Raw genomic sequence first — 24,250 nt, 5'->3', positions numbered from 1 at the left:
AGTGGTCTACCCTCCCATGAAAGGAGCCTGGGGCCACAGGAGGGCATCCTGGTAAATAGGACTTTTGTGCAAAGCACAGAGTGGAACAGGGCCTGCCCTTGCCCCACACAGCATGCCCAAGGCACGGGGGAAAGGAGCCCAAACGCAGCCCATCTCTAACAGGCAGGACTCGAATTTAGTGCAAATGTGGGCCTCAGAATCCAAGACAAACCCAAAAGGGAAAGGACACGAGGCCATGCAGGCAGAGCAGTCTCTCATACCTCAAGCACAAGCCTCAAAAGAGGATCTCCATACCTGGTTCAGGGAATTGCAGGAGAAATGTATGACCATGGTGCAGGATCAATTTGGCATGCTGAGGCTGGACATGAAGCAAGCACTACAGGAGCTCAGGACAGATGTGTCACAACTGGAGGAGCGGACGGACGTGCTGGAGAGGATAGTCCAAAATGTCAAGGAGGAAGCACAACAAAACTGGGAATTGCACCTGGTGAGCCTAACCCACAATCTGGAATTACAGTGTGAGGACTTGGAGAACCGTTCTGTCACGACCCGTGACCCAGAACCCCACTGGCATGGTCACATGCCAAGTAGGGTTAGGACTCAGGGTTCATTTGGGGCCCCAAGGGCCTTACATTATCACCAGGGACTCTCCTGGAGTCAGTCCTGGTGCCTTTGGTGCCAGGCTCATATTTGGAATGGGACTCGAGGGGACTACTTTGTGTGTGGAAGCCTGCAGCCAACATGGAGACACCCACATAGTCTAGTCCCTAAGAACCAGACTGTGCGGTGCAGTATTTTAGGGTGTGGTAGCCCGGACTACTTTACCTGGACTACTTTACAGGGGTAGGCTATGTAAACCACACCCAAGCTAAAGAACATGCTTCGCATTATTCTGCAGCCAGCAGCGTGACGATCATCGTGTTCGGAGACCAGCACCCGGCGTTCCTGGAATCGCGGACCTGCAGAAGAGACAAAAGAACATCATTAGCAGTCCCAGTTTACCTGCAGCTTTCCATCCTTCGATCCCGGATGCTCGCGGTCTTCCATCCCGTTGGCAGCATCTTCAGGACATCACGCACGCACCAGAACGAAGCACCTGGAGGTGAGAGAGAGAAAAAGGGACAACATTAAACAGGTTACTCACGGCAGTCACAGCAGTAACCATAACCACCTCAACTGGCTGGGAATATCTTGGCCGGTTCCGCTCTGGAAATCGGCGCACGCCCAGAAAGACCATTGCGACCTGAAAAGGAATAAAGAATACAGGTTAGCCCAAAAAGACATGAGCGTGCCGCACTTCACGCTGAACCTACCTTTCTTCATATGCTCTGCGTCCATAAATCCCGGCAGGAGCCGGACCCAAGCAGCGCACCCAGCGAACCTCCGCACACCTAAGAGGGAAACAATCAGGGAAATACATTAATAGCACGAAAGAAAAGCAAAGGCCTTCAGAGACTGCTATAATAGAACTTACCTCCTTAAAGACACTTGAATGGGTTGGCACCAGTGAAGTTAACTCGGTCACTTCAACCCGCAGAAAACTACGCGCCCCTGCGCAGAAAGCAGGACAGAGAGCACGCCAGACATCATAACAAGGTGAGGAGGGGGCCATCAGGTCGAATCCAAGGGGCTGGTGGGAGGAAACGAAATCTGTGCCTAAATCCAGTCCTCCTGTGTTTTCAGGCCCACCTGCCATGGAAGACATCCCGAATTGAGCACATCCGGGGGGAATCCAGGACATACGGGCGTCCCCGTGTATACCAGGTGAGCGTAACACGTTCTCGACGATCGAACATCCGGATCAAGAATATGGTCGAGACGGCGCTGGATAAAGATCTCAAATTCGCCATCCAGGAGGTCTTCAGGGACATCCTGGCAGCCGAAGGAGAGGAAGAAGTGGGAATTGACAGGGTTCACAAGGTGGGCCCGAGGAGATCAGGCGAACCAGGGGAGCGCCCTAGAGATGTGCTGGTAGCCCTCTCCTCATCCCCAAAAAGAAAGGATCCTGAGGAGGGCGCGCAACATCGAACACTTCCAGATGAACGGGGTGAAAATTCAATTATACCAGGATCTCTCCCTGGTAACGCTGCAGAAAAGAAGAATGGCACCGGTAATCAAGGAACTGAACGCCAGGGAAATAAGATATAAGTGGACCTTTTCATTTGGCCTCCTATTTACGTTGGACGGGAAGCAGAGGAGAGGTCAAACGTGTGAGGAAGGCCTGCAGGTTATGGGTCTCAAAGAGGAGAGCAACAAGGAGAAATCGCAACGGGAAAGGGAGGAATGCTGGAGAAACCTGTCTGGATGGAAATTGGTGCAGAACAAGAAAACCCTACAAAAAGGGGGGGGGGAGGCGGGGCGTGGGGTCCGCTACAGTCTCTTGAAGGAACTCTGAGGACACGAGTCGAGGAGCTGGGACCAAAGCGGGCAAAAGAGGACAATGGCAGTTCGCTGAATGAGAGCCGGCGGTCCGGAGGAGGGCCGCAGATTTGGAATCCAGAGACACCTGAGGTAAATGCAGGGTTTAGGATTCCCTGCACAGTTATACCCGCGTAAGCAGAGGGTCAGGAGCAAAGGGCGGGACGCTCTTGCAACCATAGTCCCCTGGTCCTTCCTTGGGTTAGTTGTTGGTTATCTGGGGGGAGGGTGGAGGGAGGAAAGGGAAAGGGGGTGGGAAGGTTTTTAAGAGTTGGGTGAGGACAGGGGAGGGGAGGGGCGGAGAATAAAAGGGGGGTGGGCGGAGGGTAGCTCGGAGAAGGTCGGGAACGGGCGACAATATTCCACCAGGAAACAAGGTCCATGGGTAAATTACTAATCCTAACTTTTAATGTTAGGGGGCTTAATAACCCTGTTAAAAGGAAAATGGTAGAGGGACTGTTGAAAAGGGAGGGAGGAGACGTTAAAATGCTGCAGGAGACCAACGTAAGGCTGTGTGATAAAGATAAGCTGGATACTACCTGATGGGGCAGTCCAACGCTCAGGACAAAAAGGCAGGAGTCCTGATAGCGGTCCGTGAAAGTCGGAACGCCCTCCTTCATGGGACATTAACGGACAAGATGGGAAGGTACATATTTGCAAAAGTCACGATAGAGGACTGATTAAGAGGGGCCATATTCTGACCCTCTGAAGAGGAGAGAGTCGAGGAGCCCCTACTCTCTCCGTTTGCCACGACTACACATAGAAATCAACGCTGTGATCTCTAGTCAGTTCTTCAGCAATTGTATAGCTGATTACAACCTGATTGATTTATGTTGTGAGCCCACACGAGCACCACGAAAGGTTGCATGTGCACATCATACTGTTCTACTCGCATAACAGTTGTTGTTTTTAAGTTGGATTTTCGTAATTTTGATAAACTCTCCTGATGAAAGTTCTTTGAGTAATCCTTCCAAGAACAGAAAAATGTCCAGACAATGTCCTGGATATGTACAGGATTCGAATAATCGATGTTATCAAATACTAATCAGAAACTGAAGTACATCATCATTTGTTTGTTGAATGTACTGTATATTTACATGTCACCTGACCATTTGATGGAAATTGACGAAATCCTTCCTTTTTAATTGTATTTCTCAAATAGATAGTTAATGTAGGAATTTTGGTTTACTAGTTGAGCGATTTAGAACCTCTTTTATGTGTACTTAATTAAAGATTAATACATGTTTTACTTCCTGAGTTTGATGTGCAACCTGTTTTTGAGCTCTGTCTCTTAAATATATTTGTTTTCCCCTCCCGGGTATAGACAGAGTAGTTTGTTGGGTCCCACGCCTACTGTGGACCACTAACTACAGGGATCCCTTTTGAATTATTAGTGATGACTCGGTGGCACCTGACTCCGGCGAGACTGCATGGGATGTTTCCACGGGTGTCCAACCAGTGCTGGAGGGAGTGTGGAGGCGAAGGCACTTGGAGGCACATTTGGTGGGAATGCAACAAGATACAAGTAAGGGGAGGGGGTTAGTTCAATTGTTGTACGTATGAAAATAATTTTAAAAAAGTAAAAAAAAAAAAAGTTACAGGGTGGAGGGCAGTAGAGAGCCGACCAGAATTGCGGCTCCCCTGTGAGCTCCAATGAGGCTACGAATCAATCCTGAATAATCTCTGCTTCTCCGGTGGGTAAACAGCCCAGCCTCCTGACAGAATGCATTGCTGAGAGACAGCGCCTGCAGCGAGCCCAAAATCGTTAGTCGGCACCTCCTATGCCTGTGTGCCCATGGCATTGCAGAACAGGGAAGCAACTGGGCCGCAACCACCTCATCACAGCCCGAAAGATCTCCGAGGCGCGGCTGACGAGACCCACAGCAGATGCTGACTGCACCATCCGCGAGCGACTAAACAGCAGCACCGCTGGGAATCCATCCTCGCGGCCCGTCAGCTGACAGCGAACAGCGTGAAGAACCTGCCCGGTACCCTCAGCTGGAGACGGGAGGCCCGTACGCAACGAAGGCCTGCCCGCCCAAGGGATGTCCAGAAGGTGCAGGACAGCAGGCGAATCCAGTGGAGTCGACACTGCTGGAGGTAGAAGAAACCAGCCCAGCCCCAGAGCCACAGCCCCCGTGTATCCAGACCTGCAGAACAGAAGTAGGTGCAAACATCATACGGAAGATCGGTGACCGTGGGAGTAGAGAGCGAACAAGTCGGTAAGGGCTGCCAGGCGGGAGTGCCATATACCACGCCCCCCCCCTACCCCCCTGCTTCCTTCACTCAGATCTGGCCAGAGAGGAACCAACGGAGCCTGCACCACCGGTCCTCTGCCTACTAATAACAGCTTCCCAGCAGCAGCAACCAGCGCTCCATATTAAGGAGAGGGGGGGGTTCCCCTTCCCGGTGTGCTTAGGCCGTGGACGCCAGCCACGTCTGCTGAAGGCACTGACCGGTGTCTACACCCCCCGCACACTGTGCTTCGGGCGCCGACGCGAGGACAAGAGGCCCTGGACGTCCCGCAGAGCACGGCCTTCCGCAAACTGAGGCCCCCCCCACTGGTCCAGTGTGCCGCAAACGGCTTGTAATCCTGCAGCAAGTCCACAAGGATGATACTGTCGGCGGACGGTAGAGCATACGGACAGTAATAATCCGATGGTCCCCCGAACGCAAGACGATGCGCCCTGCACGACCTTCAGCACTAGCAACATGCACTAAATTGGGGGACCCAACTCCAACCTCCCAACGTTGATCGCCCCTGCTAAGCGGTCACACACCAAAAGCCTCCAGTAAAGGGCAACCTTCACTACTCGACAAGGGGCAGGCCGCCCGACGTCCTACAACCAAGCATCCCACACACACCGGGGAAGAGCCAGTGAGGCGAGGTCCAGATAAGAGCCGACCATCCTGACCTACTGGCTACATTGCAGACACAAACTGACAAGAACAATTGCTACAATACTGTGCAGGCGAAATCTAATTCCCCAGCATTTCCTCATATTACCAAAATGGTAAAATAGGTGAGGTCCACACAGGGAACGACTCGTCTGCCTGCTGCCAGTGGACCGCTGGGCACTGCACATCGCAGTCACCCGAACCTTTAAAGAACAGTTATCCACCTGAACCTCTACAGAACTCTACCATGGCCAATCGGTATACCTACACTGCCATACCCGCCACTGGCAATCCAGAACAAGCCCACCTTGACTGACCAGTTGCTCCCTCACACCCCAGAAGAATCGAAATAAGGAGACCATCTGGATCCCATCCAGCCTTAACTGAACTAGACACTGTCGTGTCCCTAGAACTGTCCAGAACCCGGTCCGTGGCCCATCCGAGCTCATCATGAGGAAATCCGACAAATCCCAACGTAAGCTAAATTTCGAGCCTGGAACTTCGACCAGGACACCTAAGCCCAGCAGCAGACCAGAATCTCCCACAGAAGACTCAACCCAAGAGGGCGAACCCCCCCCCCCAAACTCCTGACAGAGATCCTCCTCGATCTGAAGGCCGGGATCGGAAATCTCGACAGCAAGATGGACGTACTCTCCTCCAAGGTGGAACAATTACAACACTGCCTCGACAAACATGCAGACAGGCTTGATGCGGTGGAACAGAGAGTGTTTGATTTGGACGACAACACAGCAACACTGATGGCTGAAGTGTCAACATTGGAGGGTCAAATGAAAACCGCAAATGCGAAGAATGAGGACTTAGAGGGACGCGCCTGAAGAAATAATATAAGGCTGGTCGGGGGCAGGGAACAGCAGTTAGACGAAAATGGAAAACTATGTTGAAAAAATATGTACAGAACTCTTCGGAGTGGAGGCACTGTCACGACGGTTTGTCGTGGAAAGAACTCACAGGATCCGACTACCAGACCAATTCCAGGGGCATCCCCACGCCCAATCATTGCCAAACTACTTAACTATAAAGACCGGGACGCAATCCTGAGACTTGCTAGGGAGAAGGGAGAACTCCAGTTCGATAGGGACAACCAATTCTACCCAGAATTTTCTCCGGCCGTCCAGGCGCAAAGAAGATACTTCACGTGAGTCAAACACTGTCTACAAGATAACCAGATACCCTACTCGATGCTTTTTCCCGCTAAATTAAGTGTTCAGCGCGATAGGAGGGCCCAATTCTTCAACTTGCCCAAGGATGCCAACTCCTTCCTTGTCGAGGTCGGCTACAGACCCCCCAATAACAATCCAAGGCTACCACAAAGAGATCGGGTGAGGAGAAATCTGCCGTGAAATTACATCAAGGGGCTGAGCCTAGTGCAATCGAGGCCGTCGCTACCGCCAGAGAATCACAACTCTGTAAAGCCAATGGAGCCTCTCACCTTGGGAGGCCACTAGCGCAGCACTGTTACCGTTGCCACATGGAGGGATACTGAACCGGGCCAGTTGGGGGTTGCCCGCATAGGGGAGGGAATACAAGGACTGTCATGGGAATGTGCCTACGAGAACCTCGCCCCCCTGCTCCCCGTCACCCCACCACCCAACCCTCTCAAACTCCACTTCCCTGTAGCATCAGAAAAGAAGAATCAAACGTTTTCAGCACACCACCTCAGCACCATCGCCAACATCCACAGCGGATACCACCAGACAGTATCCTCCTCCTGATGCGTACACAGCGAATTCAAGGTAGCCTCATGGAATATTAGGGGGGGGGGGATATCTCCTGGCAAAAACACAAAAAATCCTACAATACCTCAAGAGACATAAAGTTGACGTGGGTATGATACAGGAGAGACACCTCCTCTCAGAGTCCGAGCACCGTTGGGCCCGTGATTGGGGATGCCACAGGTACTTTTCTTCTTACTCATCGTACGCCAAAGGCGTGGCTATCCTGATTAACAAAAAAGCTAACTTAAGCCTGCTAAAATCAGAGAGGGACATTGAAGGCAGATCACTCCTGGTGAGGGGGATCCTTGAGGAGAAAGAAGTGATTTTCGTGAACTCCTATGCACCCAACGTCGACTGGACGAATAACTTCAATTGGGTATTGTCACAGCTCGAGGGGTCCAGTTCCGCAACAATTATCTGGGGAGGGGACCTGAATACACCAATAGACCCCCTAAAAGACCAGTCACAGACCACAACCACTCGACCGTCCAAAGCAAGCCTCCAGGTCCAGGAAATCTGCCAGGCATTTGGCTTAATAGACTTATGGAGACGCACTTACTGGGAAACCAGGGAATATACCTTTCATTCTGCTGTCCATAACACCAGCTCGCACATTGACTTATCTCATGGTATCCTCCCAGAGCCCGTTCCAATGGGGGACGTGCCAAATCCTCCCCAGGACCTTCTCTGATCACTCTGTGGTGACACTTGAATGCTGCCTTCCCAACGCAAGGTCGAGAACACCCCACTGGAGATTTAAACCAGGCTCACTGTCAGATACGGTGTTCGCTGCAGAACTACGCGACAAAATCACGACATTTCTGGAAGTTAATCAGGACTAAAATGCTACATCAGAGGTGTGTGCATAGTGAAGGAGAACAGAATCTTGATCAGGCGGGAACTGACCATGAGTGAGAATCAACTAAAAAGGCTCGAACTCGAGTACTCTTGCTCAAGAAATTCACAATCCCAAGCAGAGTGAATTCTATAAAGCTTTCGCAGCCACAGTGGCCCCACTCCTTCAGCGCGTCTGTGAAGAGGCACTAGAGCGTGGGACCCTGCCACCAACCCTCCGGGAGGCCAATGTAATTCTCCTACACAAAGCAGGCAATCCTTACTGCCAGACTACTCCCTCTTATGCCAGGACTGATGCTAGGCAACCAGGCTGGCTTTGTCCCTGGGCGAAGTACAACATTTGGCATCAGGAGATTGTTCGGAGTCATAGAAGCACTTGACCCCCACACGGCACGCGATCGCGGTCCTACTTGACGCACAGAAGGCCTTCGACTTTGATGAATTGCTCTATCTCTTTAAAGTACTCAGATGGGCTTAGGGAATTACTTTATCAAACTGATTTCCCTTCTATAAAACAGCCCTCAATCCGCCATCATTTTAGGCAGCACGAAATCTACGAGTATCGACCTGCAATGAGGGACCAGACAAGGCTGCCCACTCTCAGCACTGATATTTGCCATAATATCAACCCTTAACATCAGGGCTACGTTCCCGGCAGTTAGAGAGGCCTCACTTTAGGGCCCCACAAACTGGTGATCTCCCTCTATGCCAACAACGGGGTTCTTTGTCCAAGACCCAAGCGAAAACTTGAATCCCATTATGCGTGAAGTCATCAAATTTGGCTCCATGTCCCGCTTAAAGATCACACTAAATCAGTAATATGTCCCCTGACACAGAGCACCAGAAAATTTGCAGACTATCACAGGTTTAAATGGGAAGACTCCCACTTCCGATATCTGGGGATTTCAATGTCCCTAAACCACCATGATGTATTCAAGGATAACTACGAGAAATCAATGGGGTTACTCCAAGAGCGTGTACACAGATGGAGGTCGCTCCAACTAACACTGTGGGGGTAGAGTCTCACTGGTTAAGATGGTGGTTCTTCCTAAATGTCTATCTATTCGCCAATATACCCCTATTACTGCCACAATCCTTCCTGAAAAGAGTCAGAAGTCTGATCCTTGAACTACTGTGGGCGGGCAAACCAGCAAGAGTAGCCTACGCAACGCTCATACTGCCAATGTCCCAGGGAGCCCTGGCACACCCTGACCTGGAGCGATACTACTGGGCAGCCCAGGCACAGTTTCTTAGCTACTGGTACGCCACGCATTTCATTAGACCACGCGTTCAAATAGAACGGGCCCTCGCGTCTCCCAACCTACTGAGAGCTGTCATTATCGGTCATCTATCGGTGCCCCAGGCCACAATGAATGTAGTCCTATCTACGTACGCGATCTGGAAAAAGATGGCTCCGAAATGTAACATTCAAACCAGATTCTCCCCCTTGTTGCCCATCAAGTTTATACCAGGAGTCCCCGTAACCACGGAGAGTCTTTCACCAATGGGTGGACAAACTACATATACAGACCCTTGGAGACTTGTTCACTGAGGGCATATTCATAACACCCCAGCTAGCTAGAGAGAAAGGGAGCAACAAACCCCTTGACACATTTGTGTATTTTAGACTCCGCTATACTCTCCAAACACTCTTTCCTGACGTTCCCGCACCAGCCACCCACATGGCACCTCTTACACAGTGTGATTCAACCACAGAGCGAGGGCAGATTAGTCTCGATGATATACAGGTCCCTCTTAGCGGATACTGCATACACGAATATCCGCACGAAGGCAAGGTGGGAAAGGTCTATAGAAGCCACAATACCCGACGAAGATTGGACATACATCCTTCGACAAACTCAAAAAGTGGCACTAAACACATGTTCCATACAAATCCACTTTTACTATCTTCATCAAACGTATTTCACCCCGGCCAAAAAATGCGTACAACAACCAGAATCAGCGGCCTCATGTGAGAGATGTGGTGCCCCAGCGACAGACTTCTTCCATCTAGCCTGGGAATGCTCGGAGGTGTCACAGTTCTGGACCCAGGTGCTTCAGACAACAGCCGCAATAATTGGAGAGGACCCATCCCTGCGGTGGCCCTACTCGGGCTGACAAAGCATCTGCCACCTGAAACAAGGAAACTTGCAGCTATCCTGCTGGTGCTGGCGCGCAGGAGAGTTGCCATGTCATGGGTTCATGGACCAGCCCCCACCTTGGCAAACTGGCTGAAAGATGTACTGTACTGTCAAGACGTTGAAACAGAGTTCATTAGAACACTACCCCTACACGCACACCCCACCCCCAACATCTGGGTACCTGATATTTTCTTCCGCCTCAATCTTCATTTCCTCTGTCTAACTGAGACATGGATTCTACCTCAAAACACCTCTGTCCCTGCTTCCTTAACAACCTCGTCTTCCTCTTTCATCCATACCCCTCGTGCCTCCGGATGAGGTGGCGGCGTAGGTCTCTTATTCCACCCGAAATTCACTTCCTCCTTGTTCTCCAACTCTCCCCCCTTTCTCTACTTTTGAATTCCTCTACAAGTCCTTCTCTTCTCCCTACTCTATTTCCTTCCTGATCATCTATCGACCCCCTGGTCCTCTCTCCTCTTTCCTGGATGATCTGGATCACCTCCTCTCACTTATTTCTCCACCTACCTCTCCTTTAGTGGTAGTTGGTGACTTTAACATACATCTGCCTTCTCCCCCACGATCTTCTCCTCTCCTCTCCATCCTTGACTCCTACCTCCTCTCCCTCCTCCCTCTACTCACTCCTCTGGCTCTACTATTGATCTCATCTTCTCCTCCTCCTCCACTCCTCCCCTGTCTCCTCTCTCCCTGTCCATCTCTCAGATCATGCTCTACTCTCTTTCTCCCTTTCTCCTCTATCTACACCCACTACCACTAATCCTTCTCCCCCTATCTACTCGCGTCGTGACCTCCGGGACTTCGACGCTACCCTCTTCTTTGACACCTACTCTTCTTCTCTTCCATCTCACCAAGACTTTGCATTACTGTCTGCCGATGATGCTCTCTCTTCCCTTTCATCCTCTATCTCCACTACCCTTGACCAACCTTTATCTCTTTCGCCCTACACGAAGCCTTCTCAACCTTGGCTTACCCCCCATCTCCACTCTATGCGACGCCTCCTCAGGCGGTTAGAGAGACTCTGGCTCAAAACTCCCTCGCTTTCTAATCAAACCTTACTTTTCTTATCACGCTCTTTACAACTCCTTTCTTGCAACCACTAAGTCCCCTTACTACTCTAACCTCCTCCAGTCTCAAGCATCTCATCCTCGGCGAATCTTTCAAACTCTTACCCGTCTTCTCACTCCTCCTACTCCTGATCCTTCATCCAATTCCACGCTCTCTCCCTCTGATTTTTCTAACTTCTTCTCCTCCAAAATCATCTCACTCCGCCAAAAAATTAACTCCCTCTCTAACCCCCTCTCTTCTCCTCCCCCCTCCCCCCTCTCCTCCCTCTTCCGATATGTCTGTATTCTCACCCGTCTCTACGTCGGATGTCTCCTCCCTCCTGTCCAAAGCTCACCCCACATCCGCTCCCTCTGACCCTCTCCCCTCTGTTCTCATCCCCAAAATCTACCCTCTTCTTATCCCATACCTTACTATTTTCTTTAACTCCTGCCTCTCATCTTCTACATTTCCCTCAGCCTTCAAACATGCAATGATTATTCCTATCCTAAAAAAACCCTCGGCTGACCCACTCCTTACCTCTAACTACAGACCTATCTCCCTTCTACCTTTCCTTTCTAAACTCCTTGAACGTCTCGCTTATTCTCAACTCTCCTTTTGTCTCCTCCTCCTCTCTCCTTCCTCCCTTTCAATCTGGCTTCCGACCTAAACATTCCACTGAAACAGCTCTCACTTCCATCCTCAACTCTCTCCTCTCTGCTCGGCATGCCAAGCAATCATCCATCCTTATTCTCCTTGACCTCTCTGCCGCCTTTGACACTGTTGATCACCCACTCCTCCTACACACTCTCTCCTCCTTTGGTTTCAAGGGCCCTGTTCTGAATTGGCTGTCTTCCTACCTCTCTTCTCGTTCCTTTACCGTCTCATGGTGAGGTCAGACCTCTTCTTCCTTCCCTCTAACATACAGTGTTCCACAAGGCTCTGTACTTGGTCCTTTCCTCTTCTCTCTTTATACCTCACTCATCGCCCCTGTTATCTCTTCCTTTGACATCTCGCATCACTTTTATGCTGATGATACTCAACTCTTTCTCTCTTTCTCCTCCTTCACACCTGACCTCCATCTCAAACTCTCCTCCTGTCTCACAGCTATCAAGAACTGGATGTCCTCCCGCTTCCTCTCTCTTAACACTGATAAGACAGAAGTCCTTTTCTTCCCTTCTAACTCATTTCCTCCTCCCTCTCCTCCCATTCATCCACTTTCCCCCCTCCAACCTCCCTATCTCCTCCCATGCTCGTAATCTAGGCGTTATAGTTGACTCCCCTCTCTCCTTCTCACAACATATTTCACTTACCTCTCGCTCCTGCCGCTACCATCTACACAACATTCGCAAAATCCGTCCTTGCCTCACATTCCATGCGACCAAACTCCTTAGCTCCTCTCTCATCTTTTCCTGACTATTCTACTGCTCCCCTTTATTCTTTGGACTTCCTGCATCCCAGCTTACCCTCCTTAAATCCATTTACCACTCTGCTGTTTGTACTCTGTCTCCTTACCTCTCGTGATTCCATCTCCTCCTCGCTCTCATCTTCGTTGGTTACCTTTCCACTTTCAGTTAAAATTCTGTTTTCTCTGCCTTGTTTTTAAATCCTTACATGGTCTAGCTCCTTCTTATCTCGCCTCCCTTCTCACCTTTTACTTCCCCTCACGCTCTGTTCGTTCTGCTGACCGTTTCCTCCTCACTGTACCTCCTTCCCCTTGTGCTTCTTCCAGGTTCCGCTCCTTCCAACTCCTCGCTCCTCTTCACTGGAACGCACTCCCTCTCTCAATCCGCTCTTCCAATACCCTTCCCTCATTTCGCACGTCCCTTAAATCCCTTCTCCTCCACTCTCCTCCTTGAAGATCTGCTTATTCTCTCATCCCCCCTCTCTCCCTCTTCACTCCCTTTTCATTCTCCCACCTTCCTATTCTTCTCTTGTTCTATCCTTCTCTGTTCCCCCACACCAACCCTACTTTCTCTCCACTTCCCATTCTCCACAGTTAATTGCTTTTTGCACTGTTTTTGCTGTCGAATGATTCATCATGTAATTTTGCTCACATTGTTTATTGTTTATTGTTGTTCACTGTACGAGTAGTTCCATTGTACAGCGCCTTGGTATAAAGCGCTCTATAAATAAACAAATCAATCAATATTTCGCTTACCTACTCTCCACTTTCTGATGACTCTGCTTCACCAACTCAAACCCAACAAGTAACCTAAGGAGGCTTGCCAGTCGACTCATTAGCAGATGAACTCGAAACAAAATATTGTCCCGAGGAGACAGAATCCTTTGTTTGCAAGCTAATGTGGGGATGGAGGAGGGGTGGGAATCTGAGGCGCAATTGTTGATACACCCGTTGGGTGGTGTTGTATTTATAGTTGTTGAAAACTCCAAAAATAAAGTTTAAACAAAAAAAAAGAATGTACGGGGTCTGGCACCCATGGAAATAAAAGGAAAAGAAACTACATAAGGACGAGACAAGCTCCTAAAGTGGAACTCCTAATCCTTGAAGTAATACATTTTGGGACATTTATTTTGTCGTTTTGACCAGCTGGGATATTTGGAACTTTTCTGTTGTCATGAATTGCCATTACCACTTTAGTTTGGTAAAGAACACCCTTGCACATTAGATTTATGTTATGTTATTATTGTTAGGGTCAGAAGTAGGGTTTTTGGGACATGGCGGTGACTATTTGTTTGATATCCTGATGTTTACCTTGGATTTCTTTGAGACTGGGAAACCCTGCTTAGCTTTAGGGACAAAGAGGCAGTTTTCCCAACCCTTTTTTCGTATTTAATAAAAGTTTATAACCACAACTATGCCCCCTTTGTGGCCGAGCCATACTTCTGCACCCTTACACTATATTACTAGTTTTCTTTTCACAAGATTAGAAAAAGGCCCTTTAGCCTCCTTTTGACAGGGATATTCATTTTACCCTTTCATTGAATTCAATCGTTAATGAGGGGTGCTTAATTGCAGCCAAATGACTCTTCTTCTGTACCAAGTTCAGGCACTTTCAGACTCCAAGGTGTTCTCCTTGCTCCGACTGTGCAATCCTGCCCCAATGGGGTTGTGACTTACCAAAACAAGCTGGCACGTTCGGAAAGGAATACTAGGGTATCTGCATGCGAGTTCTAGAAATCCTACAAGGTCCTTTTCACCCCTTCTTCCCATTTTGACTGAAGAAACATAATTGATAACTCAATCAAAAGCCACTGAGCTCTCCATCAAGAAGTGCTTGACTTTTTAGATTATCACACAGCATACCCTACTGCTTTTCAGAAGACTTCTCTGTCTCCTTTTCTTCCTCCTTGTTGGTTCTGCTTACCTTCTTTTCATACCCACTTCGTGACATTGGCTCTCTAAATGAAAACAACTTAAATTGGGTTTTTGTGTCATGCTTCATGATTAATGTTGGCCTCTAAGCGCGGTACCAGGTAGCGAACCTGTGCTGCTCGCATTGTCTTGTTTTCATGACAAGGGCGTTGCCCTTGGGCTATCTTTCTGGCCTAGCTATCTAAATTGAATGGCGGAATATCCTGATTGAGGGGATGTCGTAAGATGGAAAATGGTGGTCAACATAGTATTTTCGACCTCCTCCGTTTAACATTTATTTTCCCATGGACTTGTTCAAAACGGCCAGCCCGGCCAAGATTTGTTTAGCTCTCCAACTAGTTGATTAACTTTTTACCTTCGACTTGTAGGATGTCTATTTCCATATACTTCTACATTGCCCCCATAAGAAGTTTCTCAAGTTTGTGAACTCTCATCTGGACATATTGTAGGTAGCCTGCTTATCCCCAGGCTTCCCATCAATGCTTTAATCAAGTGATTCTATTATAGCATAGAACATAGTGCTTTCAGCAAATGTGAGAATATCTGCCCTAGTTACATCTCTGAGACTAACTTTCAGTATAGCCATATTAGGTAAAACACTAAATAAGGCCTTTGTCCCACCTTTTGTTTTGGTGGTTCTATAGTGGTTTTGGCATTTTGTTGTGCTGTGTTGACATGGTTCCGTTTGCAATGCTGGCCATGCAAGTTTCACCTTTAGCTGACAGGATGTTGTCAATTGGAATCTGACCCTCAGTTGTTGCAGATTTTGGTCTGAGGCTTGGTAAAAACCAGTCGGGAGGAGAGGCTCAAGGGAAGAATATCTTGAAAGATCAGTTTTTTGTTCTTAACGCTCCAATTTCTAATGCATCTTACTCTGCCGTACATTTGAGAAGTCACCCTATGTCCCCTGAGTGTTTGCCGTAGTCTTAAGACTGGGATCATCACATCAATGTTTTGGAACTACATTTCTTGTCCTTTAAGGCATCCTCTTTTTACAGAGCCAGGTCATGGATCTGATTTTACTTCATCAAATCCCAATTCGTGTAGGGACATTGGGGAAATTAGTCTTGATTGGGATACCTGCTTAGAAACATGTAGCCAATGTGACGTGATTTGGGTCAGATAAATTGGCAATCAAATGTATGGTTTAGTATGACAGTGCAACCAAAAGCCAATAATTGAGATTTGAAATGGCCTTATAATATAACAACGATTAAGTTGTCTGGTTGTTCAGGCTATCAAGGTAGTCAATAATAAATTGAGGCGTTTCATGCTACAAACCACATTTTGCATGCATCCATTTCAAATGCCAGTGATCGTCATATTAATATTCCCTGTGCGGAACTCTGGAGTGCCAATAAAAACGGTTCTATAATAAAACATCATTTTTGTAAATCAGCCATTTCATCCAGGTTTAGGAATTGAGGTAATCATGTACACATTTTGTCAACTGCCAGAGCGCAAGGAAATGCCAGTCAAAGATGCATAATATATAAGCGAACACAAAAGATCCATATGTGTGGACGTTGAATATGAACCTGTTCTCTTACCCATCAAGCTGAGTATGACTATATGTAACAAGCATCATCATATGTATTAGTCTGGAATAGACTTAAGCGATGTGATGAAGCTCGCAAAGGCCCAGGGTATGCAAAATGGGAGTTTGCTTGCTCTCTAATAACACAGACACTTGTCTACACCAAATACCAAAGGAATTCTGTACATGTAGTGAATCTCACATCTGCCATTTAGGGTGCCATATGAGTACTTGAGTAATATTTACTGATGGCAAGAATAAGCACTTTATTTGCTATAAATTGCCATATTATTTGTATATTCTGAATTATGTGCTTGTCTGTGTGTATTGCATTATGGGGAATGGATTATTAGAATGTTGATATCTTGGACAGTGCAGCATTGCTATGCAGTGTAAAAGGGCAGTAAGTTCCCAGTAGCAGCGTATGTTTGGCGGGGGCATAATAGTGAAGGGCCAAGTCATAACTACTCTGATACAATAGTTAGACTTAAGGCAGATGCAGGTTATGGCTGCCAGTATAATGGTTTACTCTCAAACCCAGACTTATTGGCCAGTAGAGGCACTCCCAGGACCCCTCCTCTCCCACCCACCTCCCTGGTTTTGCATAATTAATGTAACTTTTGGTCTCACCCTAAGTTACTAGGATAATCCAAATGTGGACCCCTTGCTCACTGCTCTTAGCTAGGCACAGCTCCACCCTACTGATGTGGCCCAATGAGGCTGAAATACATATCTGGGGTTGCTTTCGATACTCTTGTTCAGAGAATTACTTGCCATTTTGGTGCTGGACTGCCCGTGCAGGACAAAGACTTATATGCTATGTATATTGCTCCTGTGTAAAAGAGATGGTGAGCTAAAGAATCGGGCTAATACTCTTGAAACCGGGACTTATTAGCCGGCAGAGGGACTCCCAGGACCCCCCCCCCCTTGTTTTTGTATTGCTTTAAACATGATGGCCTTAACCCTGAAGAGTCATCCTTTAATTCCATCCCATTGAATAATGGGCATTTATTTTATTTTCTTAAATTACACAGTTGTGTTTATTTCCACTGGAGGAAATAGTGCTGTGATGGATGTCCGAGTGGTAATGGCATTACAATTAATATAGAGAAATGCATCTATTTCGCTACTTGTTGTGAGTGAAGACCTTTTGCCATCTGATGGGTTAAGTGGGCACATACTGACCTTGTTGATTGTGTCCCAGATAAGAGACCAAAAAGAGTGAATACATGGATTCTTGTTTGTTTTCTAGTTTTTCCTTCCTTCCCTAAATATGAAATTCTAGTATTCGGGGACAAAACCAGTACTTTATCTCAGCAAGCAGCAGTCTTCTCCATTCCTCTTTCCTCCTATGTCACTTTTGCAAGTCCTTTCTGGCATCGATTAGCCCTTAGAGGGATCCTATTGAGGAGCTATTCCTCTTTTGAGTCCTGTTTGGATGCCCATCCTGTTTGTTTTTGTAATATTGTTTTTGCTGTTAACACTCGTAAGTAATTCATACTTGTGGCATCCAGCGATTTGTAACTGCAACCCTAGCAGACAGCCTTTTCACTTAGTCACATCAGTCCAAAGTGTGAGCCAACTGGAGGCCTGTTTTTTCTAATCGTATATGGTTTGTCATGGGGGAAATCCTAATCCTACAGCTTCAACCGTACTTCCTGCCCATCAGAAATGTATATCAAGAAGTTGAATTTGACAGTTTGTTTCCCTTTACTGCTTCAGAAATTACTCCATAAGTAGATGTGAAGCAGATGCTTAGGATTTACCTTTAGCATTTTAAAGGCATTCGCTTCTTCATATACAATGCAACAATCGCTACCTGTCTATCACCTGCTTACATTCCTTCTTATGCTCCGCACCACATCTTACTTCAACACATCTCTCTCGCTATATCGCACCATTTTCAGGTCAATGCATCCTAAGTAAAGTCCTGGGTGAGAGTCAATGTACATTAACTCAGACAAGGTTTAGATGCTTTGAAACTACTACTGGGTTGAGCTGGTGCAGTATAAAAAAAAACTAATAATATTATGGGGTTGTCACCATTTTGTTCTGCTAGCTGGTTAGGTCATGTGTTGTCAGGTTACATTATACGATGTTTCATTATGTCTTTATATTAATGTCTAATATTCAACTGCATCTGAAGCAGCCGTAAAGTGGCAGCTAGCACTCTGCAAACACCCAAATAAATAGTACATAAGAGTGGCACTCTGTTTATAACTCCTGAAATAGAAATACAAAAGTAACCTGGTAAGCAGACTCTACAACCTTAATTTGGCCTACATTTTGCATGCATCCCTCTACCGATAGTACAAGGTAATTGCAGCCCAGTCAATTATATTGAAGGCTGGATTATGCAGATGAATTCCCATAAGAGCCCAAACTCAGTCTAGAAGGATTTGTACTCACACACCACTATAACCATCCATAAAGAGCTCGTAGTAGGCCTCAAGAACTTTTAGGATGCCTGGACCATCACTTTGTTACCTGAGAAGCCACTGGCACTGTGTAAGGATTAAATCCCTGACTATTGCTGAGCCAAAGACGGTACTGAGTGTCCCTGAACATTTGTACAAAAGCAAACCCTTTGTGCTCTGAGACTGTGGTGGTGATTTGGTGCAGTCTAAAAATGTAACATGAACGAGTGAAAAATGTTGCACTTTTTTTCAGGGACTTGCAAACATGTCAGATATGCATTTCCGACATAGAACCCCGCCCGAATTTTAAGAGGGTTTCCAGGTGTACAAGCTGGACAGATAACCATTTCTATCGACTTTGTGTCCATTTTGGAGTACATTCACTTCTGTTTCACTCCCGTTCTCTCCACTATGGCTGGCTAAGGGGCCCTTCATTGTTAATCTTTGAGCTCACTGGGTTTCACATTGTTGGATCACAACCTGAAAGATTCCTTCCCTGCCCCACATACCTCCTGAGGTGACCTTACTGTGGCACACAGTGCTGTACCAGCAACAAAGTGTGTCATACGCTCATGGCAACAGTCAAAGCATAGTAAGATAACAGAAGGGTGCAAGACTGTCACTGCATACAGAAGGACCAACATCTGGCCCTTCACTCCATATTTGTCTTCTTTGTTACACATCCACTTCTGCCTTTCAGACCGTCAAATCAATGCAGGCTTTGTAGGGTGCTCAGGCTATATTTACTCACTATGGATGACTATGTATTGCTATACACAGATAGCCTAATCTTAAGTAAGGCACCACCCGGTCTCACTGTGAACACAAAGTGTATCATCACAGAACACTGAACAAACTATCAACTGTTTTGACATCAACATGCCAGCCTTCTTTAATTGTACTGTACTAGTTTGATCATTCCATCCCCTTGCCTCCTGTTACCCTCAACATTCACCTTTACACACGGTCTACTCTTAACTAGGTCACGGCTTGGAAATCATAACATTATCATTCTGGAGTTTAATCTCAGGTACAACGTATAGAGATGACCGAGCACAGAAACACAACACAATTACCACAACACTTAAGGACATATCTGCCTCCTCCCTTTTGCAGAACTATAGCACATCAAACAGGAATGACATGCACCCCTGGTATCACAAAACATTCTCCACCAAACCCCATGCTGCATCCCTCACTCCTTGTGTTTTTAGCATTTATTTCCTGCTTTCTTCGCCTAGCTCATTTTCTTTTCTTCGGCTGACTAAGGCTCCTATACACCTGGCTGGGCACAGCACGCCACCCCCTGAACAAGCCTAGGTGCTCCTGAAACTACTGTGGTGACACCTTGGTGTAGTCTGAAAGCATATTAACATAACATAGGGTGCCTCTCTTCAGGAGATCAGGCATTGAAGTCTTCCTAGCCTTCATGATTATCAGAATACCATTGGTGAATGTAGGAAACAAAGTTCTTCATCCTTCTAATGGTATACATTAGGACCAACATTCTTTCTTTTGTGTGGCACTGCCCCTTGAGCATGTTCTCTAAAGCTTCCAAATGGTCTTTTCCGCACATCATTTGTAAATCTATTACATTACAAGCCCACCTTAACTCATGGTTTACCCACAAGTTAAAAGCTCTGCGGGCAGAGAAAAGAAAACTGAAAGTCTTGTGGAAAAACCTGCAATCCAAAGAAAATAAACACAACCTGAATGAAATGTCTACCAAATACAAAGCTGAAATATTACAAATCAAACGTGAAACTTACAATGACAGCATGCACAAAGCCAGTTCCAGTACGAAGGAACTCTTTGTGATCCTGAGGGAAATGGAATCCCCAATCCCCCCCACCCCCTGATGATTCCTGTTCAAAGGACAAAGTTTGGTGTACTAACATCCAAAATGCTCTGTCTAACAAAATTGACACACTACAAAACAAAATTGCAGCAAAAAGGCTTAACCTCACCAAATCGGATACCTACTATAGCCCCCAAAAACTCTCCCCCAATCCGACCCAGGAATTTAAATTCTCTCAAGTTACTATCTCAGAGGTTGAAAAGATCATTGCATCGCTTAAACCTTCAAGATGCCAGGGTGATATTTGCCCAGCCCAAATTATCAAAGAAGCCGCCAGAGACCTGGCTCCATTTATCACCAAACAAATAAATGCCTCATTTCGCACCTGCAATGCCCCCACAAACCTAAAGGATGTGTGGGTTCTACCGCTGCTAAAGAAATAGTCATTGAACCCATCCATTCCAACCAACTATAGGCCTTTCACTACGGTCCTGTTCCTTCTTAAAATAATAGATAAAGCTGCATACCTCCATATTCAGCAGTATCTAGAGAATAATAATCTCCTTGGACTAAGACAATCGGGTTTCAGACCACTTCACGGCACAGAAACTGCCTTGATATATTTGAAAATGCAAATTGACCAACTAAAGATAATAGGTAATGTGCCCTACTACTCCTACTAGACCTATCGGCCGCTTTCGATTTGGTGGACCACAACATTCTTTGTAAACACCTGTCCACTGCTTCAAACTTCTCCCAAGAAGCCTCAGATTGGATTCAATCCTTTTTCAGTAACGGGTCAATGAGAGTCTTTTCTCCATCGGCAGCTGCTGATCCGTTCCCCATTACATGTGCAGTACTGCAGGGTTGCTGTGTGTCCCCTACCATGTATAATATATCTACGAAGCCTTGGTTAGTCACAAATGACACCTAACCCCACCTAGTCTTCCATGACTTTGATGCTATACCTGCTGTTACCTATGCAAAATACCGGTTTCCTGTGTGCATAATATGATGCCATACCTGCCTTGATTTTTGTAATATACTTGTTTCCTGTTTGCTTAATTTGTCACCTGTCGTATTGTTATATTATACTCTCAATTTATTTATGTATGTAACTGTAACCATCAAAACGCGTGCAATGCGGACAGATACATAAGGGTGTGGTGCACTTTATAAATTAATAAACAACCAAACATTGGACACCATTTCTTGAAACAGACATTCATTAAGAACCTTTTTGACTAGATCTTATGCCTGATTTGTTTAATGCTGCTTTCTCTCCAACTTGCAGACATTCCTTGTCTTGTAATGTTTCTGTTAGTATGAGGGAAGCTGGACGTGTCATACAAGAGAGTTACTCTTAAATAATGTTGTTATTTCTATAGGGACTTTTGTGCTCCTAGTCCGATACCTTTTAACTCAGACACCAGTGTTGAATCCATCATAGATGGTACAGGTCACTGCAGCCCTCGCTTTCTGAAGTAGGCAGTTGAACCTATGACAACACTTTATTGATATGATAGGTTATTTATAAGATGCTTAATCCCCAGAGGTTTCTAAGTATTCCCATTCACTTGCGCAGAAACACTGCCTGGCCGTTGGACTCAATGTTGCATTTTTCAGGTGGATTCTCATTATGGACACACCCGGGATGCAGCAAGCTGTACCCCACTCGAATTACAGAGGCTGCCACCAACCACTGGGGCCCACTCAAGCAACTGTACAAATTGGGTAGAACAGGGAAAATAGTTGTTTGTGTACCCTGACCTACCCTGACCCATAATAGTTTATGGGCGCCTTCCGGGGCACAAACTCTTGCGTATCTGATAGGCCTCGCATGAGGCCTCATCAGGGAAATACATCTAGTAAACCAGGTAGGAAGCAGCACAAAAAGTACCTTGTGCCGGAGGGAACATTTGGTCCTGCTTACATTAACACACACTCCTGAGCATTACAGTTGTGAGCTAGTAAAACACATACTAAACTGTCAAAACTATTAATCAAATCATTATTAGAACAGGATTCTTCCATCTTTTCGTCCCCTGTCGTCATTTTAAGACAAGTTCTCTGTTTGCTAATAGAGGTAACATACTTCCTCATTTTGAAGTGGACACAAATGTTTTTCAAAAGTAAAATACGTTGTCTCTTGCTATACCAATTTCAGAGTCAAAAACTCTACCTGGCCTTTGTCTAAGCATTTTGTTTTACTTTGGGTGTATCCAATTTGTGAACTGTCTTCAACCTCTCAAATAGGAAATGACAGCAGAGAGGTTGTTTCCGGACACAGTGTATTCAAGTAGTACTGTTACCTTGCATTAGTCTCTATTACCTCTCCCCATCCGAGAGCTAGCCTAAAAAGTGCCACTATATTAGGTGTGCCAAAAAGCTCTAAGGAATAGTATGTTTGCCTAGGGGAAAGTAGCACCAGCTCCTTACCATAGCATTTGAGGGTTTCTCCTAACCATGGGCTCTTCTTGCCTCAAATCAATACTTAATATAATAAACAAGAAGGGTACACAAGCCACCACTTCCTCTCCACTCCCTGACTCTGCCAATTAAAAGGAAAATGAGAGCGGGGATAAGAGTTTTATTTATTTTTTACAAACACACAATGTCACACAGACCCGCTGTTAACTAGCTCTAACCACTATTCTGCAAATATCACTGGATAATGTGCCACTCAACTGTTATGCTTCTCTCTCAAAGGGGAATCGCATGCTAGGATATAAATGTATGTAAATGTTAGGATGAATTTTCCAAATGGCCCTGTTGACAGATTCTGAGAAGTCACCCTATTCAGATGAACAGGACCAAACACTCTAATGTCTAGCCAAACTCTATCTGTATAGTGTGACTGGCCAGCCAGGTTTAGGAGGGCATGAGAGGGGTGAAGGGTTCAGTTAAGCACACATCGGGCACACTCTTAATAACACAAGCTCGATAGAATGTATGATAAGGTGTTTATTTAGGCTTAGACAAACTCTTATTAACACACTAAAACATGTTCTACTAAAATATACAAATTCACTTAACAAAAAGTGAAGTGTTGATGCTCTTAGTTGTATTATTGGGCTACATCCACGTTTTGTTAATTTTACCTACATCGCAAACCCCAGATCTCCTATGTCTGCCTTGCTGTTCATGCTGCGCTATCCTGAGAGTTTGGTGAGACCAAGTGTGCAAAGCCCTTGCTCATGCTCTCGGTTTCTCTCTTAGAACACCCCACACGTTTAGTTCTGAATCCCTCCTAACAGTTCCCATTCGCCAAAGTGCAACATTACTCTGTTCACCTATTTCCTCTCTATGCAGGTGATCTATGGTGACACTGATTCTGTGATGTGCAAGATGGGTGTGCAGACCGTACAGGAGGCTATGGAGATTGGGCGGGAGGCAGCTGAGTGGGTGTCTAGCCACTTCGTTCCCCCAATAAAGCTAGAGTTTGAGAAGGTAAGAGCATGACCCCGTAGCCTGTTGTCAAATGAAGGAGCTAGTCCCTTGACTGCCTCTTCTTCCTTGTTGCTTTCTCTCACTATTTGCCATGATGTGCCCTAAACACACATCTTTAATTGCATGTTATCTCTTGATTGTCTCACGTCTAGGTGTACTTTCCTTACTTGCTGATCAACAAAAAGCGTTATGCAGGCCTCTACTTCTCCTCCAGCCCAAATACCCATGATAAGATGGACTGCAAGGGCATTGAGACAGTAAGGAGGGACAACTGCCCCCTCGTGGCCAATCTCATCAATACAAGCCTGCAGAAATTGCTGATTGACAGGTGACCATGGGAGGAAGCACTGAGTCAGTGTGGGAGGTGGAACTTAATCAACACCAGCCTGCAGAAACTGAGGATTGTTGGGTGATAACATATTGCACACTATTCTTTTGTCCCATCCTCTTCAATCTTACACCTAAAATATCTGATACATTTGGCTTGTACTGGGCCGGTGCACTGTCATTTTAAGAGTTTTGAGCACATGCATTGACTGACCACACCCACCCTTGCTACCATTACTTAAGTTTCTTTTTCATCATTCTGCAGTGTGGTTGTAGA

General features: G+C 46.4%; 1 protein-coding gene across 7 annotated transcripts in view; it reads left to right on the top strand.

The window, feature by feature from the left end:
• POLD1 (DNA polymerase delta 1, catalytic subunit) overlaps positions 1-24,250 on the top strand; it is a 1,263,933-nt gene that overhangs the window by 827,472 nt on the left and 412,211 nt on the right. For all 7 annotated transcript variants that reach the window (XM_069605393.1, XM_069605349.1, XM_069605354.1 and 4 more), the window contains 2 exons: positions 23,509-23,646; positions 23,799-23,974. In XM_069605393.1, coding sequence (XP_069461494.1) covers positions 23,509-23,646; positions 23,799-23,974 — 314 coding nt within the window. The remainder of the gene's footprint in view (positions 1-23,508; positions 23,647-23,798; positions 23,975-24,250) is intronic.

Source organism: Ambystoma mexicanum, chromosome 1p (assembly GCF_040938575.1).
Source record: "Ambystoma mexicanum isolate Mex_15411 chromosome 1p, UKY_AmexF1_1, whole genome shotgun sequence".
Classification (NCBI taxonomy): Eukaryota; Metazoa; Chordata; class Amphibia; order Caudata; family Ambystomatidae; genus Ambystoma; species Ambystoma mexicanum.
The sequence above is the reverse complement of the archived record's forward strand: the minus strand, read 5'-3'. Positions and strand labels throughout refer to the sequence as shown.